The sequence below is a fragment of the Mastomys coucha genome, unplaced genomic scaffold (assembly GCF_008632895.1).
Source record: "Mastomys coucha isolate ucsf_1 unplaced genomic scaffold, UCSF_Mcou_1 pScaffold18, whole genome shotgun sequence".
Taxonomy (NCBI): domain Eukaryota; kingdom Metazoa; phylum Chordata; class Mammalia; order Rodentia; family Muridae; genus Mastomys; species Mastomys coucha.
The window spans coordinates 79,742,243-79,761,454 of NW_022196900.1; the positions used below are offsets into that span (position 1 = coordinate 79,742,243).

Below are 19,212 nucleotides of genomic sequence, written 5' to 3' on the forward strand. Positions count from 1 at the left end.
AAAAAAAAAAAAAAAAAAAAAAAAAAGCCTCCCTATTAGGAAATTTAGTGAATAAGAGTCTGACTTAACCATCAACCTGGGAGAAGGGCAGGGAGTACCGACCATTTTATGATTCATATTGACTTCAACAAAATAGTTCAGCACTTCACTTCTAGGTTTGCCTTGTCAACACCCTCAACCTGTAGATAAACACCTGCCAGAACCCAGCTGACTGATTCCAGCCTTTATAACCATAGTATTGGGTGGTAGGAGCTTATTCTTAGAACACAACGAAGCTAGCTGGTGACAACTAAACAGCTACTGAACTCTGAGCATTCTGAGGGAACTAACACGCTAGACATAAAGCTCACCCAGGGAATCTTCCAGCTTCATCAAAATCCAGAACATCTCTCTAAACCAGTAGTTCTCAATCTGTGTGTGGGTCATGACTCAATGGGGTATCCAAATGACCCTTCTACAGGGGTTGCCTAAGACCATCTGCATATCAGATATGTACCTCATGATTCATAACAGTGACAAAATTATAGTTATGAAGTAGCAACAAAAATATTTTATGGATTGGGGTCACCACACATGAAGAACTTTATTAAAGGGTTGCAGCATTAGGAAGGTTGAGAGTCACTGTTCTAAACCAAGGGAAAAAAGACTTATCAAATCCAAACACAACTTATGCCTTCCATGGGCTCCTTTTGATATTAAGTCTGTATTTAATGCTTTTTGCTTGCTTTTGAAATAAGGTCTTACTTATATAGGCCAGACTGGCCTTGAACTCATGATCTCCCAACCATAGCCTCCCATGTGCTGTGATTACAGTCATGTGCCACCGTGCCTGACTAACACAATTTTCGCAGGGCTGTTTACCTCATTTTCTAGTTCACTGAAGACTGGCCTGCTGCAGGCAGCCCCAGCACTGCCGTGAAAGGGATAGCAGCGGGACACTGGTGCCCTTCGGGAATGGTTCAGAACCCCATGTTTACCCAAATTCACACATTCTCAAATCCACTTTAGAAAGTGACATAGTATTTGCATCTTCTCATCTACTTTGAATCATATCTAGGTCACTTACAACACCTAATGCAATATAGATACTTGTCATGCTATATTGTTTTGAAATTTGTATGATTTTTCATTATATTGCGATTTTCTACTCTCGGTTTTTTTTCTAAAATAATTTTCAATATGTAGTTAATTGAACCCATCTATATAGAGAGAAAAATATAATTCCTAACATCATGGTAGTGGGGAAAAAACTCAAAAATTATCTCCTTACTATGTATCTATATTAATAGCCAATCTGACTGATACAATACCGCAGAAATAAACACTTTTTTTTCCCTATTCTATGGTTAGATTGTGTTAGTCCTTTAATGAAAGTTGCTCGTTGAGTCCCATTGAAGGGATATAATACTGTAGACCGAGGTGCATCTGAGGTACCATCCATCTGAACATGATGGCTTCCTATTGTAGATATAGCATGAACAAGGTCAACCTTATCGCCTTATCAGCTAACTTGGTGAGTATACAAAGTACATAGGCCATTTGTTTCTTGAGGTCATCAATCTCTTGTGATTTCGATGAAACAAGGCTTGTTACGTGTTTATGGCCTTGGTGAGGTTGGAGACCTATAGGCTGAGGCTATCAACTGATGTAGCCAACTCTGACTCTGAGGATCTGAGTTAAGAAACATCAACTTGCAGTTGAATGACTCATCATTGGTTGTGGTGAACCGTCTGAGTAATTCTCCTTGCCTGTCTCAACTTTTGGGCTTAACAGCCCTGTTCTGGGTTAGATGTTCTTGGACTAGATCCTCTACAGTCATCAATGGTACCTTCTTGGGGAACCTTCCATTCGGAGACCTCAGTCTGGGTCTTCTTCTCTGATTGGAACTGGCTACTTGTTGACATTGCAACACTTGAGTAACTCTACCAAGCAGAAAACCTTGTCTGGATTCATTGATGCTTTTTATATTATTGGTTCCACAAATAAGCACTTTAACAGGTACTCAAACTACAGCACTTCAGGATCATTCACTATAAAATAGCCCCAATTGTGTCTTGAATCCTCAAAAATACCACCGTAAGAGAACAGTGTCTTCCTTCTAATGTTAACTTACACCCTCTAGAAAAATGTATGCAAAATACATGGCTGAGAAAGTGAGGCAAGTTGGGGTTACAACCCAGCAGAGCACTTGCCTAGCAAGTGAGAGGCCCAATGTATACCTATGTAAAAAATTTTAAAATAATTCCTTCACAAACTAGGATCTGTTGAGATAAAACTGTTTTGAAGCCTATAGGGATAAACTTCAGTCTTCTAAATAAAAATCATTTATCTGGGTAGATGGATAATTTTAAGTAGCTCAGATTTTGGTAAACTGGAAAAAATGGATGTATATTTATACAAGTTTCTGCTTGCAAGGACCTTTAACAGAAAAGGAAACAAACATACAAGCTAACACAGGACAGGCCACACTGCAATAAAACAGAGGTACATATGTCATGGGTCTGAATTTTCTCTAACTACCAAGACACTCAAATATGATGATCTTTTGTAGCTATAAATTATACTATCTCCAAATGTGGCTTTTGCAAATATCACATTGGAATCTGGTCTATAATGTTATAATCTCCCAGGGTCAGAGTGCCTCTGCTTTCATGCCAGTAGCCCCTTTCTCCTTTTTAAGATAAGGTCTTACTATATAGGTTGTATGAGAACTTGCAGTCCTACATGAGTTGTCTAAAACATGAGATTATAGGTGTGTGCTACCATGCCCTCACTTTATATTCTGATAAGGAGTGTTATCTGTGGAAATAATTAGCATTAGTGATAGAATGTAGTACAACATATATTAGTTCCAAATCCATTCTATGTGCCATGAAGGGTATACCAGTAGAATGAGGCGTTTGGGGCATTTGTAACTATAGGAACTCTTGAGCACAGGCTCACAGTGAGAGCCAGGACCCAGCACAGAAGCACTCAACCAGTTGCAAACCAATACTTTGGAGTCTAGCCATTCCATCACTTCCTATTGTTTTGATTTAGACTCAAAAAATCTCAGTACCAGAAAATGTAACTATGGTAAAGGACTAAACATTTTGCAATTAAGACTTCCCAAACTCCTGTAGGCAAGGAATTTATACTTGAGGGGTCTCAGGAGTCAACGCCTGCTTGACTGCAAATCAGTAATGTCTTTGATTCAATGTTTCACTTAGTAATTCATGAAAATCTTATATTGTTTCATAATATATCAGTAAAGTTTCTCTGAAATGTGTACAGAATTAACATTTCAGGAGAAGGCTCACAGCTCAGTCTCAGAAAACAGGACCATGAATACTTTCACTGCAGTTATCAAATACATTAATTTGAAAGTTCAAGAAATTATGAAGAGATTCTTAGACTAAGAGACAAGGGTTTCTTCCATATCCTTAACTGACTGTAAAGATAGAAGAAAACCACAATATAAAATGTTCAAAGCTGTGCTCTTAGACTTCTAAGAAACTCTTAGAGTCTACACAATGTGTTTTGGTGGTAAGTAAGAATAAGAAACCAGACGCAAGTGAAAAAGATGTACTCTCAACAAAGGAAATAAAAAAGGAGGGCAAAACTTACTTTAAAATCTGCTAGTTGCTGGTTGATGACATCCACTTCAGTCCCCACAATCCACTGAAGTGCTTCTCCCTCCTCTGCAGCTGTGGCAGCATCATTGAGAGCTTTCAGTTTCCTATAGAAGTCTTCTACTCTGCCCAGCGTCAGCTCTAGCTGCTCCTGGCGAGCTTTCCCTCGTTCTGTCAGTTTACCACACTGCTTGTTAAGGGCTTCTAGCTCCCTCTTGAGACCCAGTAAGTCTAAAGTCCCCTCTTCCTCCAACATTTTTCGACACTCTGCTTCAGAGTCCTCTATGTCAAATCTGAGGGCTTGGATTTTGTTAAGGAATAGCTGTACATCCTCAATTTGTGATTGGAGGCTATCCGTGTCTCTGCCAATGGCTCCCATGCCATCTAGCTCATCATCCAGGTCAGCCAATTGAGAAAACATTTCTCGGACCCGACAGTGGAACTGCCCGATCCCCTCTAGCTTGTTTTCCATGGTCAGACAGCTACTGTTCACTCTTTGCTTCACTTCTAAGAATTCCTGCTGTGCAACCTCAGCTTGATGTACAAGTGGGGAAGCGTCAGATCCATGTGGAGCATCTTGTACGAGCCCCTGAGTGAAGTTCCTCAGGTAGTCTACCTGGGGCTCCAAGGCCTGCAGCACTTCTTGCTGAGCCTTTAGCTTCTCCAGATTCTTGTTACTACAGGCTTGAGAGCCCAGGGCATCAAAGATTTCAAGCTGGTGCTTAGCTCCTTCAACTTTCTTTTCAATATTCTTATAGCTTTCCTGGAACTCCTTGAGCCTCTGAGTCATTTCTTCTAGAGAGCCCGTTCTGGCCTGTAGCTCCTCAGTAATGGCATCCATGTTCTGGTTGAGTCCAGCCTTCTCATCTCGGATCTCATCTTCATCTATTTCTGAAGAATTGATCAGAATGTCGGCAGCACCATTCAGTATTTCCAGCAGGGAGCGGCGCTTCTCTGCCTCACTCAGCATAGCCTTTGACCTTAGGAGGCTGGACTCCAGTTGCACTGGATCCAGGGTAACCTGCAACTCAGACATCTTGGACTTGCAATCTTCTATCCAGGGCACAAGGTCTTCCACATGCCACTGATACTTCTGAGCTTTCTGCATACAATCCTTGAGCCTGCACTGTCTGTCTGCAGTTTTTTTACTAAGGTCTTCCCAGTGGCTTCTGAGTTCAGCCAATTGGTTTTGTAACGTCCTTTTCTCTTCTCCGGGAGGCACGGAAAGCAGCAGAGACTCACCCTCAGCCACAGCCACCTCATAGGAACCGCTGTGTTGATTAAGGTTCTTCTGAAACTCTTCATTCTCTTGCAGCTGAGATTGAAGCCGTTCCAGTTTTGCAGAGATTGGGCAGTTTTTTGCTTGCTGGCTTTGTTTTTCATCTAACCAGGTCCTCAGCTCATCAAACATTTGCTGGAATTGCTGGGTGCTGGCAAGAGCTGCCTGGAGTCTGTTCATGCGATCGGCTGACATAAAAAAAAAAAAAAATTAAAATCAGTCAAGTTTGAACCTGGGATTTAAAATGTTTGCTAACAGTGTATGGTCTAATCTTAAGAATAAGAAACAAATAATAATTGAGAATCTACCATAAAAATAAGAGCAAAACCAGGCTCCTGTATACATTGTATTTGACTCAATCCACTCATCAACCATGTAACATGACCTGACACACTTTAAGTCACAAAAACTGAAAGTGGGGCTGGAGAGATGGTTCACTGGTTAAGAGCACTGGCTGCTCTTCCAGAGGACCCAGGTTCAATTCCCAGCAACCACATGGCAACTCCAGTTCCAGGGGAGTTCCAATTCCATCCTCTTCTTACATAGGCATACATGTAGGCAAAACACTAATGCATATGAAATAAAAATTTAAAAAAATCAAACCAACCAACCAAACAAACAAACAAAAACCTGAAAGCCATATCATTTCTAGAAGAGGAATAAATTTATTACAAATTTTTTTTTGTTTAAAAAAAAAAAAAAAAAGGACCAGAACTCCACAAGGAGAGGCAGGCTGATCTCTGTGAGTTCAATTTCAAGGCCAGCCTGATCTACAAATTAAGTTCTAGGAAAACCAGGGCACAGGACACAGAAAAACCCTATCTTGAAAAACCAAACCAAACCAAACCAAAACAAGAAACCCAAAACAGCAAACCAAAATAAAACAAAAATGGAGAAATGGCTGAGCAGTTAGGAGTAGTGAGTACTCTTGGAGAAGACTAGCCCATGTTTGGTCTCTAGCACCAACATGGCAGCTCACAAGTCCTTGTACCCTTGTCCCAGGGGATTAGATACCCTCTTCTTGGCTTCAGTAGACATTAATGTAAGCAAATAATAAAAAAAATTTTTAAAAATCTTAAAAATCCTAAAATATACTCTAATTTTATAATCATGGGATTGGGGATATGCATGTGCATTGGCAATATAGAGAAAACAAGGGCTGTGGTTAAAAGGGTGTCTATAACCCCACCCATCAGTACATCTAGAGGTGAGTGACTGCAGGCCAGCTGATGTGGCCTTAGAGCCTTATCTGCAGCACTGTGGTGAGCCATGCAAAGCTCCATACATACCAACGCTCACCCTGTAACAACCACTCAATCCTCAATGCCACTGCAAGGCAGGATAAGTGAACCTCATGCTAGTCCCAAGAAGCTATGCAAGAGCCATTCTAGATTCTTGGCCTGCCTAGCCATGCCTTTTGTTATTCTCACTTCAGATACCTGCCAGGTCTTCTAGGCCTTGGAGTGGCAGGACGACTGTCTCCAAACGCTTCTTCAGCTCATCCTTGAGGTACTGTTCACCAATGAGCAGTGAGAGTTCTTGGCACAGCTTCTGAGCCTCCTTAATCTCATTGTCTAATTGTCCCAAGTCAGACCGAATCTCACTGGTCTCCTCTAGCTGCTGCTTCACAGCATCAGGTTGGGTGCTGATGGCTGACTGTCCACTCAGCCGTCGTCCAACTGCCTTCACCTTTTCTGATAGGTCCTGGAGCAATTCTTGGTATTGGGTACTTTTAACAATAGCTTGGTCAATTTGGCTGGATCGGGAGTTAAGCTTGTCAGTGAGCTCAACCCACTTCTGACTAATGCTTTGCAGATCTTTGTGTACTTGGCTGGCAGATGGAGACATATCTCCGGGACCCGTTAGGATGCCCTGAGCTGCCTCGTTCAGCTGCTCATGCTGCAGCCTTCGTGCTTCAAATTCCTTCAGCATAAACTGGAACAGAAATAACATGGAGATGTTTAGACAGAGAAAGCAGATCTAAAAGCAGTGTCAAAGCAAAAACTGAGTTTGGACTATGCGAGCCCATTTTGAAAACAAGCCAGAAAACTCTAGGGACCAGATTACTAAAATAATATAGCACTATCTTTAAGAATTGTGTAATACAACTTTATTCTGACAGAATCACTGATCTTATTTTTCTCCTGTATTTTTTCTACTTTGTTTTAGTATTGGTTGCTATGGTCATTGTAGACTGAGAAAACAGGCGAAACTTGAGCAGCCACTTCACACCGGTCCTCTGAAACAGTCTCCACACTGCTTCCTGTGTTAGTCATGGCACTAACTAAGCTTGTCACTCAGGTTCCCCAGGCCTCTGAGCTTCTTTCTTTACTGGAATTCCATGGTCATCTACCATCTGAACACTGTAATACAGTATAGCTAGAGAAAGACCATCATTAAAGCAAGCACCATGCCTTTAATGAATTTATTACTGACCTCTGCTGCTCTCACCAAAGACATTAGAATTACAAGTGCTGGGCGGTGGTGGCGCACGCCTTTAATTCCAGCACTTGGGAAACAGAGGCAGGAGGATTTCTGAGTTCGAGGCCAGCCTGGTCTACAGAGTGAGTTCCAGGACAGCCAGGGTTTTTCTGTGTAGCTCTGGCTGTCCTGGAACTCACTCTGTAGACCAGGCTGGCCTCGAACTCAGAAATCCGCCTGCCTCTGCTTCCTAAGTGCTGGAATTAAAAGTGTGAGCCACCACGGCCTGGCAGGTTCCCCCATTTTTAAATTCATTGACCTTACTGCCTATTAATGATATTGGTAAGAGTTCTATTTATTACTTGATGGGCATCTTGATAAAATCTCACAAATACAATCTTATCAAATTGAGAAAAGTGAACTTTGGGGGTCACAATGAAATCTACTTGCTGGGAGTAGCATTGAAACCCAGACTTCTTTGCTCTAGGCATTAATCAACTTCGCTCACCTGGACCTGCTGCTTCTGGGCATTCAACATGTTGGGGTCAATAGACAGGGGACCAAGAACTCCCATCATCAGCTCCTTCTCCATCAGCCAAGGGCGGAGCTGGGATTCTGCAGCCTGGAAGCAGGCCAGATGGCTTGCAGATTCCTCTAGTTGCTTTTGCCGAGCCACAGTAACCTCGGTGGCCTTTTCCCATCGGGAATCTGTTGAGAGGAAATGAGAGAATGCAGTTGGCTTGGACCCTAAACTGTATTCCTTATATACTACAGGAAATGACACAAGAGCCATTATATAACATTTTTAAAAATAAAAAATAACCTTAAAAACTAAAGTACTACAAATAGTTCTGAGTGTTCATTAGACTCTAGACAAGAAGCTACAGGCAAGGGAACTGTATGGAGGTACCCCTGTCCTCCACATGTGCTGTATAAGACGGATTCATGTATTATAGTGTTATTATAAACATCTTCCAATAAATTTGTTACAAATATTCATTTATATTCTGTGTAGTTAAATACCATGAACACACAAATTATTTAATCTCTTTATCATATTATTTCTCATTTTTCTTCTAATTGTAAATATGCGTGTGTGTGTGTGTGTGTGTGTGTGTGTGTGTGTGTGTGTGCACCCAAGTGCAGTGCTCCTCAGAGGCTAGGTGTGATGGAGCTTGAGCTACAGAAGGTTGGAAACTGGCCAATGTGGGTGTTGTGATCTCAGTCTGCTACAAGAGCAGTGTGTGCCTGTAACCACTGAGCCAGCTCTCTAAGTCCAGATGTTCTTCTTGTTTTGTGTTTGAGATAGGGTCTCACCATGCAGCTCTGACTGGACTGACTGAGCTCAGTATGCAGACCAGGCTGGGTTAGCATTACAGAGAAATACCTGCTTCCATCACCAAGTGCTGGGTTAAAGATACTCATTCTCTCTCTCTCTCTCTCTCTCTCTCTCTCTCTCTCTCTCTCTCTCTCTCTCTCTCTCTCTCTCTCTCTCTCTGTCCCTCCCTCCCTCCTTCCTTCTCTCCCTTCCTCCACCCTCTTGCACTCACAGGCACCCACTCACCTTTCCCTCCTGAGTACTGGTGCTTCCCACTTTCATTTTTATCCCCAATACTCCCTTAGTTTCTGATCAGAGTAGACTATCAGCTTGATTTGTCCTAGAAAGCCAAATTTCTCTTGACTTGAAATTCTAAAATTTCCCCTGTTCAGGTAATAGACAGATAGGCCTTTCACTTCCTTAAAAAAGTTAATTGAAAATAATTCCAGCTTTTTAAGGTGTACTGACGTTTTCAATTTGTTTTGGAGACAAGATTTTTTTTCATAATATATTTATTTTAATTTTATGTGCATTGGTGTTTTGTCTGTATGTGTATCTGTGTGAGGATGGTGTTTTATACCCTGGAACTGGAGTTACAGACAGTTGTGAGCTGCCATGTGGGTGCTGGGAATTGGAACTCAGGTCCTCTTGAAGAGTAGCCAGTGTTCTTAACTGCTGAGCCATCTTCCCAGCGCTGAGGCTGGATATTTTAAGAATAAAACATCCTGTGGTGACTTACTGAGATCCTCTTGCATTTTCTTCCAGTTTTCTGCTTCTTTTGATTTGGGATATGTCTCCAGTAATCCAGCCAGGGCTTCCTTTACTTTCTGGATTTTAGGGGAGTTCTGTTCCAATTCAGCCAGAAAAGCCTAGGAAAAAGTACACTATAGATGCCATGGCACAGCTTCACAGGTGGTGGACATTTGGAAGGCTAAGTGGGAGATCTTAGTTGCTACATGGCTTATTCCACAAACTTAATGCACTCAAGTTCTTTGCCTTAGAATTAAAAATTAAAAATTTTGAAGAAATTTCTAATAAGAACATTTCTATGTTCTTATATTTTCTGACAATTTCTCTAGTCTACATTTAACTTTAAATATTAAAATTATTATGTATGAGTATTTGTCTGCTGTTTTTGTGAGCACCACATGAGTGCCTGGTGCTGGCAGAAGCCTTCTGAGGGAGTTGGATCCCATGGAACCAGAATTATAGATGGTGTGGGTGTTAGTAACTGAACCTGGGCCTCCAGCAAGAACATCAAATGCTCTTAACTATTAAGGCTTCTCTCCTGCCCCATACATTTCCATCTTAAGAATAGATACATATCCACAATTTTTAGGTTTCCCTTAGAGTTGCAAAAATGCCTGGACAAGCTTAGCTATCTAGTTGTATCACATGGAAAGTAAGAATCAATTCTCAATGAGCTAATAATGTATGGGGAAAGGAGGGAACTAGCCTCTTTCTGAAAACATGTTCCCTCCCCCAAATCTGAATTATAAAAATTTCTTATTTTATAAGTAACAAAAATTCTCAAGGAGACCGGAATGAGGTATGTTAAAATTTTGGAGGGCAAACATACCACCAATTTCAGTCAAGAATAGACTCCATTCAGGCTCAGACCTTGGCCTGGGGCAGGAGCACCTCCCCTCCCGTTTGGGTGCAGCTCACTCTGGAAACACAGTACCTTGTTAGATTCTGCTTGAGCTTTTACTGTTTCTGTCTTGGTTGGAGACAAAGAGACATCCATGGCTTTCAGGACTTCTTCTTTTGATTCTAACCACTGTAATATAGAGCTGGCCTCCTTCTGAACCTCTTCCATTCTGCTAAGGAGAGACTGAAGGTTTTCCTGGCGCCGCCGCAATGCTTCTCCCAGTTTCTCATACTTCGAATTTACATCAAACACGTCAAACAGAATCTCTGTAGCATCTAGTATCATGAAAAAAACAATGAGATTGGTAATCTCTCCCCTTCATTTTTTCTTCTAAATGTTCTGTCAAGATCAAGCATCCCTCCTAACTCTTCTAGTCACTAGTGATTTCCTTCCTCCAAAGTTCCTGTTTAAATAAAATCCTGTTTTAAATAAAAATCAAAACAGCACAAAGCTGCTCTCTGGCTTTGGTATTTTATACACAGATGAATGCCACAAAAGCTGAGTAAACGTGGCATTAACAGAAGTGAGGAGGTGAAGTAAGAGGTCAACTTTAGCATACTGTTGAGTTAATCAACTTTGAACATTCTTCTGGTCCCTCTTCTTCAAACTACTTGGAAATAGTTTGGAGACTATTTCAGCCAGGAGACAGAGAAAGATTACTGCTAGGTTAGCTTTTTTGTTTGTTTTGAGATAGTCTGATATAGCAAAGGCCAGCCAAAGCCTGAGCTTCCATTTTTCTTGCTTCTACCTTCCACATGCTGTGCTTATAGACCAATAACACCACATTTGGCCTTAGAATAGCTTCTTTATAACTCATACACCCACATGCACTTCCTTGCATGTCTTTGCTTATTGACCTAATGTGGTGACCCAGTATGCTTGCTCGGAACCTTTAGTTCTAAGATGCCCACCTGTTTACTAACTGGGAGATACTACAGTTGCTCTTTTCCAGGTTCTTACCCTTATGTCCCTTCTGACAGATGTTATTTCACACATATTGAAACACATACATAGCAAACATGAACATTGTCTCAACACAGTCAACAAGAAGGCACTGTTGAAATGCAGTTCTCACCTTTGCAGGTGTGGTATCCATTTACACTGCCTACAGAGCTTCCTACAGGGGGTGGTACGGAACCTGAGCAGAAGGACAGAGAGACAAACAGGGCAAGACCAACGTGTTAGGAATACATACAAGCACAGCATTTTTTTCCTCTGGCTCTCATGTTAAGCTTGGGTGTCGGAAAGTTAACACAGCACAAGACAACATACTCATGGAAAGAGACAGGTCATTTCAGCTGTCAGGCAACAAAGTGTCGCTTATGCTTCAGTTCCTCTGTAGTAAGGAGTAGGAACTCTTTCTATAGAAATAACAATTCATCTTAAATCTTCAGTTAGATTTCTTGAAAACTTTTCTGATTTTTGTAAAGCAAGAATTATTAAAACAATTAAGACTTTAGAATGGTATCTGCCATATTTTAGAATAAGGAGTTATAATAAAGTTAAAACATTACCTTTAATATCAGAGTCTGTCATTGTAAAAACAGTGAACATGAAGCACAATTAGCATAAAGGCTGGCTACTAAAAAGCCCTTCGTATGTTGTTCCTTATGTTGTTCTTTTGGCTCTACATCCTCTACCAGAAAACAAATATAAGCACTGAAAATACAACTCATACGCATTCTAAAAGTTTGCCTTTGGGTGCCTGGTCCTATTTCTAATAGCCAAAGTTTTACCTCTATTCTTCCCAAGTGGCTTCCTTTTACTTTGGAGGAGTTTCTAAGTTAACTATAAATCAGGGTATGAAGTTACTAAGATTATATAAAAGTCAGAGAAACATTCATGACATAATACTGAAAGGACAGAATCTCAACTCTCCAACACCACATTTATTTGGGCATTTTTTGTGTGCTTGTCTGCGTGTGTGTGTGCGCGCGCGTGCATGCGTGCGCGCGTGCGCGCGTGCGTGCGTGTGTGTGTGTGTGTGTGTGTGTGTGTGTGTGTGTGTGTGTGTGCATGTAAGTTAGAAGACAACTTGGAGTTGCTTTTCTCATTATACCATATGTACCCCAGGTATTAAACTCAGATCATCAGTAAACAGCAAGGGCCTTCACCTGCTGAGCCATGTTGTTGCCCTGAATGTTAGATTTTAACTGTTTGAAATCTTTATTTATTTTTATTTATAATTTTTTATTTATGAGTACACTATCGCTTTTTTGTTGTTTTTCGGTTGATTTATTTATTTATGTATGTGAGTACACTGTTACTCTCTTCAGACACAGCAGAAGAGGGCATTGATCCCATTACAAATGGTTGTGAGCCATCATGTGGTTGCTGGGAAATGAACTCAGAGCCTCTGGAAGAGCAGTCAGTGCTCTTAACCACTGAACCTTTTCTCCAGCCCCTGAAATTCTTTTTTGTTTTTTGTTTTTTGTTTTTTTTTTTTTCGAGACAGGGTTTCTCTGTATAGCCCTGGCTGTCTTGGAACTCACTCTGGAGACCAGGCTGGCCTCGAACTCAGAAATTCGCCTGCCTCTGCCTCCCGAGTGCTGGGATTAAAGGCGTACGCCACCACTACCTGAATTCTTTTTTAAAAATTTAATTTGCAGGGCGGTGGTAGCACATGCCTTTAATCCCAGTACTCGGGAGGCAGAGGCAGGTGGATTTCTGAGTTCGAGGCCAGCCTGGTCTCCAGAGTGAGTTCCAGGACAGCTAGGACTATAAGGAGAAACCCTGTCTTGAAAAATCAAAAAATAAATAAATAAATAAAAATTTAATTTTATGTATATGGGTGTTTTGCCTGCATGTATGTGTGAATCAAATATATATAATGCCTTTATAGGCCAAAAGATGTCATATCCCCTGGAACTATAAATACATAGACAGTTATAAACCATTTACATGTTGCTAGGAATCTAGCCTCAGTCCTCTAAAAGAGCCCTAAATGCTTTTAACCACTAAAACATCTCTCCATCCAGCTTTTTGAATTCTTGATTTGAATCAATCAATCAATCAATCAATCAATCTCTCTCTTTCTCTCTGATAAGACTCATGTATACTAGGTAAATTCAATATGTAGACATTGGCCACTGTGGTCAGTTTATTGATATTGGAATTTCTCTGTACAATGCTAGCTGTCCTAGAACTTGCTCTGTAGACCAGGATGACTTTGAACTCAGAGAGCTTCCTGTCTCTGCTGGGATTAAAGATGTGTGATAGCACTGTCAGGCTGATTGAAGTTTCTTAAACAAAAATTATTTAATTAGCTGGGTGTGGTAGTGCATGTACTCTGGAGGCAAGGACAGAGCAGGAGGATCTCTATGGGTTCAAGGCCAGTATGGTCTACATGTTGAGTTCCAGAGCTACATAGTGAGACTTTGTCTCAAAAATAAATAAATAAATAAAAATCGTTCAATGAATTTATTTTCTTTATTTTTTCTTTCTCCCAGACAGGTTTCTCTATAGCCCTGGCTGTCCTAGAACTGGCTCTTCAGTCTAAACTTGCCTCAAACCCAGAGATCCTACCTTTGCCCACCCCGACCCTATCCCAGTGCTAGGATTAAAGATGTTTGCCACTACTGCCCAGCTCATTCAATTAATTTCAATTTAGGATTAGGACAGAATTTTTGACAATTTCTGAAATGACCATAAACATAATCTCTCTCATTTAGTGCTACATAGCTACATGAAATGGTATTCTCAGAATTGATGAATATAAAATGGAAATAATCATCAACTCTGATAAATATTGAAGATTTCTATATCCACAATGTCCAATATTCAGCCAAAATTTTATTTTTTAGAGATGTATTAATTTCCTGTGTGAATATGTACCATGTATCTGTGTATGTTCTGGACATATACAGAGGTCACAAGTGGGTGCTATGTTGTGTGGTATGATGCACACCTTTGATCCCAGCACTTGGGAGGCAGAGGTAGGTACATCTCTCTGAATCTGAGGCCAGACTGGACAAGCAGGGAAACTCTGTCTTGAAAATCAATTAATGAATCAAACAAAAAAACAATACATACATATAAACAAACAAAAACCCCAAACCTGCCAACAAATAAATAAATAAAACTAACTTTAAAGTACTAAAGAAAAGAAGTTGTTTTTGTGATAAAAAGACAGAGGTGGGGGGAAATAAACTTTTCCTTAGGTATTTAAATGTCTATACGAGTATACTTAGTCTGGTAATAAATATAAATAATAAAATAAAAATAAATATAAGATTCCAACTACCAATACATAAAGGACTATGAACTCATGCTGATTTTTCTTAAAAGATTTGGTTATGGCCAAAGATTATTCATGCAACTGGGCACATTTATGTTTCTTTTGAAGAAGTGTACCAGTCTTTGATATACCAACAGACTCACAAATACCTAGGTTCTCCCTAGATACTTACACCCGCCTGTGGCTAAAAATGGTATCATACCCATACCATTTACATGGTCAAAACAGAAAAAAAATCCCAAGATAAAAAAATTAACTGTACACATTCATTGTTAGCCCTAAGTGGGCCCACTAATTCACTTACTAACAGAAGAATTTTTCAAAATGTAGTAGTATTGTTCAGCACAGTAAGAAACAGATCGGAATGAAAGAGAGTATATCTTTGTGGATCTTCTTCTCATATTCAACTTTCATTTTTATTTTAATTAAACAAAAAGGCATCTCTAAGGCCACAAGCAGAGGGTGTATGCATTTATTCCATTTCGAAGGCCCTCCCCTCACCTGTCTTGGCTTGGGAATCGGGTGCTGTGATGTCCACGAGGAGACTTTCCAAGGAAGTGCCCTTGGAGTTGATTTCTTCCACTAGCACGCCTTTGCTTGCCCAGTCATCTAGAAGACCCTATTGAAAGAACCAGATTGGTGAATGAAACATCTGGGCAGGGACAACCACTAGACACATAGTTCGTACCATTTTATTTTATGTGTATGAGTGTTTTGCATACATGTATACACATGTTCCATATGCATGCCAAATGCCTGCAGAGGTCAGAAGAAGGGATTGGATCCCCTGGGACTGGTGTTACAGACAGTTGTGAAACACCATGTAGGTGCTACAAACCAAACCTGGGTCACCTGAAGAACAACAGAGCTCTTAACTGCTGAACCATCTCTCCAGCAACCTTGTTACCATTTTGACAAGAAACTATGCCCATCCTGGATATGGTGGCACATGCCTTTAATCCTAATACTTTGGAGGCAGAGGCAGGAGATGCTCTGTTAGTTCTGTAGAGAGAGTGGTCTACATAGTGATTCCTGGGGAAGCCAGAGCTACACGGTAAGACTTTTATCTCAAGAAAGGAAGGAAAGAAGGAAGGAAGGAAGGAAGGAAAGAAGAGAAAGACAGACTGACAGAAGACAGACTGTGCTCTCATATAGTCAGCAACTACAAGATAAGGTTTAGTCAGTCAAGAAATGCCAAAAGGATACTATAGATTATTTCAGAACTTTCTGTGTCATTTGGTGACATATATTTATTAGCATGTATTGTTGGCTAGGCACCCCTACTAAGGAGATACATTGGAACGAACAGGGTTACAACACAGCTCCCACCCTTAACTTTACTTATTTTTTTAGGGTTTTTGCTTTATTTATCTACTCATTTATTTATTTATATACTTATTTACTTACATATTTATTGAGATGGGGGGTCTTATGTACTCCAGGTTGCCATCGTTTTACTATTTTGCTTTCTGGAACATTTTTGCCCCTTAATGGGGTCTTAGTATATATTCCTGGCTATCTAATACTCATAGTGTAGACCAAACTGGCTTCCACTCACAGAGATCCACCTGCTTCTGTATCCCAACAGGGATGAAAGGTATATGCCATCTTACTTGGATTTGGTTTTGGTTTTTAAGAAAGTCTCTTACTATGTAGCCCAGGCTGGCTTCTTTAAGTTTCTGCCTTAGCCTCCCGAGTACTCCATAAGTCTCCATGCCTGATTTTATGACATTGTTCCAAGAGCTTGACTTATCAACTGTATTATCATATAATAAGTGTTACTACAGAAGTAGGAATAGTTAATGAACTCTGGGAGCACAAGAGGAGACAAGGAGAGAGGGAAACATAGAGTTAAAGTAGCAGTTTACAAGTATAAAAAAGAGAGAAAATAATCAGAAAACCAAAGAGAAATCAGTAATCTGAAATGTCTAGATGTAGAGACTACACTGTACAGTTATTAAGGGAACCTTACGTTGGGTTAAAGACAGACCTCAAGCAACGACAGCCATTAGGAAAGAACAGCATCATGTTCAAGAGAGAAGGACCAGGCAATGCTAAATCCCCAGGATATGACAGCCTGCCAGAGAAATGGGACACTAATCATTTCAGAGCAGGGGTAGCACGTTGCTCTGCAAGACCACTGAGAGCTGTCTTAGCTTGATTTTACCTCCACTCTATAGAGGAGCAGCAGAGCAAGGCAAAGAAACCATTAATGTCTAGCAAGCTCACATAAACCACATTTCAAACTGACAGCCAGGCACTCACTGCTTGCCAAATCAGTCACTTAATCACTCTTAATTGTTTAAGGTTTCAGACTTAAAACAGAATATTTAAGAATTTTCAGAGAAATACAAGTGATATTTGTTGGATACCATGTGAACAACAACTACTAAGCTGCCTGAACCTGAGTGCTTAGCATGTGGAGTTATTAGACTGTATTAGATGGACCTGAGTACTTAGTGTGTAGAATTATTAGACTGTACTAGGTGGACCTGAGTACTTAGTGTGTAGAATTATTAGACTGTATTAGGTGGACCTGAGTACTTAGTGTGTAGAATTATTAGACTGTATTAGGTGGACCTGAGTACTTAGTATGTGGAATTATTAGATTGTATTAGGTGGACCTGAGTACTTAGCATGTGGAGTTATTAGATTTCTTTCATTTGGGGGGAATTTCATTTTAAGAGAATTTCAAATTCTCTTAAGAGTCTGTTATGTGAAAGTAACCAAATTCCTCTCTTTCATCTGCTCTAGCTTCAGCTTGCTTTTTTTGAAGGAGAAATGACAGTTATTTAGAGTGCTATGTGAGTATGCATCAGAGCAGAAGCCTGAGTCCTGCCATGAAGCTTTTTTTCAAACCTGGCTCCTCCCAACAGAGTTCTAGTTCTTCCCCCACAGCTTCCTGACTCAATGTCTGGTCAGTTGCTCATGTGCAGCTGTCTAATTCTCAAGCATGAGTAATAATATTCTTAGCTCCAAGATGAAAATGTAAGCTTCTCAAACAATGGACTTAACCAATCTTTTTTATGATGTATTTTAAATTTCCTATGACATCATGACGGGCATCTAAGAATAGCCTGTGCTGGTTTTTGGGAAACCATGTTTCAAGTAGCCTAGGCTGGCTCAAACTTAATGCTCAGTTGAGGAATGAATTCCTCCTTCTATTTCCCGATAAGTACTCTTCTATTTCCCAAGTTTTGAGGTTGTAAGTATGTACCACCTTGCCTGACTTTGGTTTTGAAACAGGAGATGTTACTGTGTTCAGTTCTAGGTAGGGCATATAGAATCACACCAAGAAAGGAATTCTGATGTGAACAGATAAACTGGAATTTTTATGCCACTCCCTATCATATCTGGAGTTCTGTTTGTATAAACTTTTAAACCACTGTCTAGCCAGATTGCTGGGGACCCTACTGTTTACATACCTTCAAGTGTTCAATCTGCTTTTCTAATTCCTTAGCACTCATGAAAGTCTCTGCAGGTGGAAAATTCCCTTCAGTTTCTTTCAGCCATCTCTGGAAGGTTCTAATCAGTTTCCGGAATTCACCCAACTGCTCCTGGCAAGTTGACACATCTTTCTCTCTGTGAACAAACATTTTTTTTTTTTTACTCATCAGAGTAGGTTTGTAAAATGGACTTGAACTAAAAAGTAGGTTCATCCTGGGACTCTAGGCACTAATCTCCTAACAGGTCCATTCCTTTCCATAGTAAGTTTGGCTGTATACACAATGTAGAAAAGCATCAAACTCAAGAATCAATGCCCTTCTATGGACATGTTTAGGGAAAGAAGCCTTTCATCCTAGCCCTAGGCTAAAGCGAAAGTGAGAAAACTAAAGGACGCCTGCTATTTAGATACTATGACACACGGAAAGAATCCTGGCTTTGGGACTTCATCCCAGCTGTTATATTTTATGACTCTTTTAAGACTCGGGGCTGGAGAGATGGCTCAGCAGTTAAGAGCACTGACTGCTCTTCCAAAGGCCCTGAGTTCAAATCCCAGCAACCACATGGTGGCTCACAACCATCCGTAAAGAGATCTGATGCCCTCTCCTGGTGTGTCTGAAGACAGCTACAGTGTACATACATATAATAATAAATAAATCTTAAAAAAAAAAGACACAACTCAAGGTTCTGAGAGATGGGCCTATGGTTAACAGCACTTACTGCTTTAGCAGAGGACCTGGGATTGGTTCCCAGTATATATAAGGTGGCTCACAATCACCTGTGATTCTCATTTCAGATGCCTCCCTCTGGTTTCTGGGGCTCCTGTATGCATGTACATATGTACATATGTACATATGTACATATATATGTATATATGTGTTGCATATAAACTCATGCAGGTACACACACACACATACACACACACATACACACACACATACACACACACACACACACACACACACATACACACACACACACACACACACACACACACACAGAACTTTAAAAAAATCTGGATGCTGAATTGAGGCTGAAAAAAGTTAAATGACTGGCCATGAGCTACACATGCTCATAAAGAAAATAAATCAAGGAACGATTCTTTTATCAATCCAGACAGATTCTATCTTTTATCAATCCAGAGATCCTGGTTCTTCCTGTAGCTTCAACAGTGAGGAGGAGAAAAACAAAGCCCTCTAGGCCATTGTCCTCAACCAAGCCACTCAATCCACTGCTAAGTATTCATTTATT

At 40.4% G+C, this 19,212-nt stretch overlaps 1 protein-coding gene across 21 annotated transcripts in view; it reads right to left on the bottom strand.

Annotated features, from left to right (window-relative positions):
• Positions 1-19,212, bottom strand: part of LOC116096585 (microtubule-actin cross-linking factor 1) — a 353,064-nt gene that overhangs the window by 82,727 nt on the left and 251,125 nt on the right. For 19 of the 21 annotated variants that reach the window (XM_031378560.1, XM_031378576.1, XM_031378580.1 and 16 more), the window contains 8 exons: positions 17,943-18,099; positions 15,019-15,136; positions 11,356-11,418; positions 10,314-10,555; positions 9,369-9,498; positions 7,820-8,019; positions 6,330-6,825; positions 3,607-5,078 (listed from right to left, as the gene is read on the bottom strand). In XM_031378560.1, coding sequence (XP_031234420.1) covers positions 3,607-5,078; positions 6,330-6,825; positions 7,820-8,019; positions 9,369-9,498; positions 10,314-10,555; positions 11,356-11,418; positions 15,019-15,136; positions 17,943-18,099 — 2,878 coding nt within the window. The remainder of the gene's footprint in view (positions 1-3,606; positions 5,079-6,329; positions 6,826-7,819; positions 8,020-9,368; positions 9,499-10,313; positions 10,556-11,355; positions 11,419-15,018; positions 15,137-17,942; positions 18,100-19,212) is intronic. The other 2 variants (XM_031378565.1, XM_031378571.1) reach the window with 1 other exon arrangement.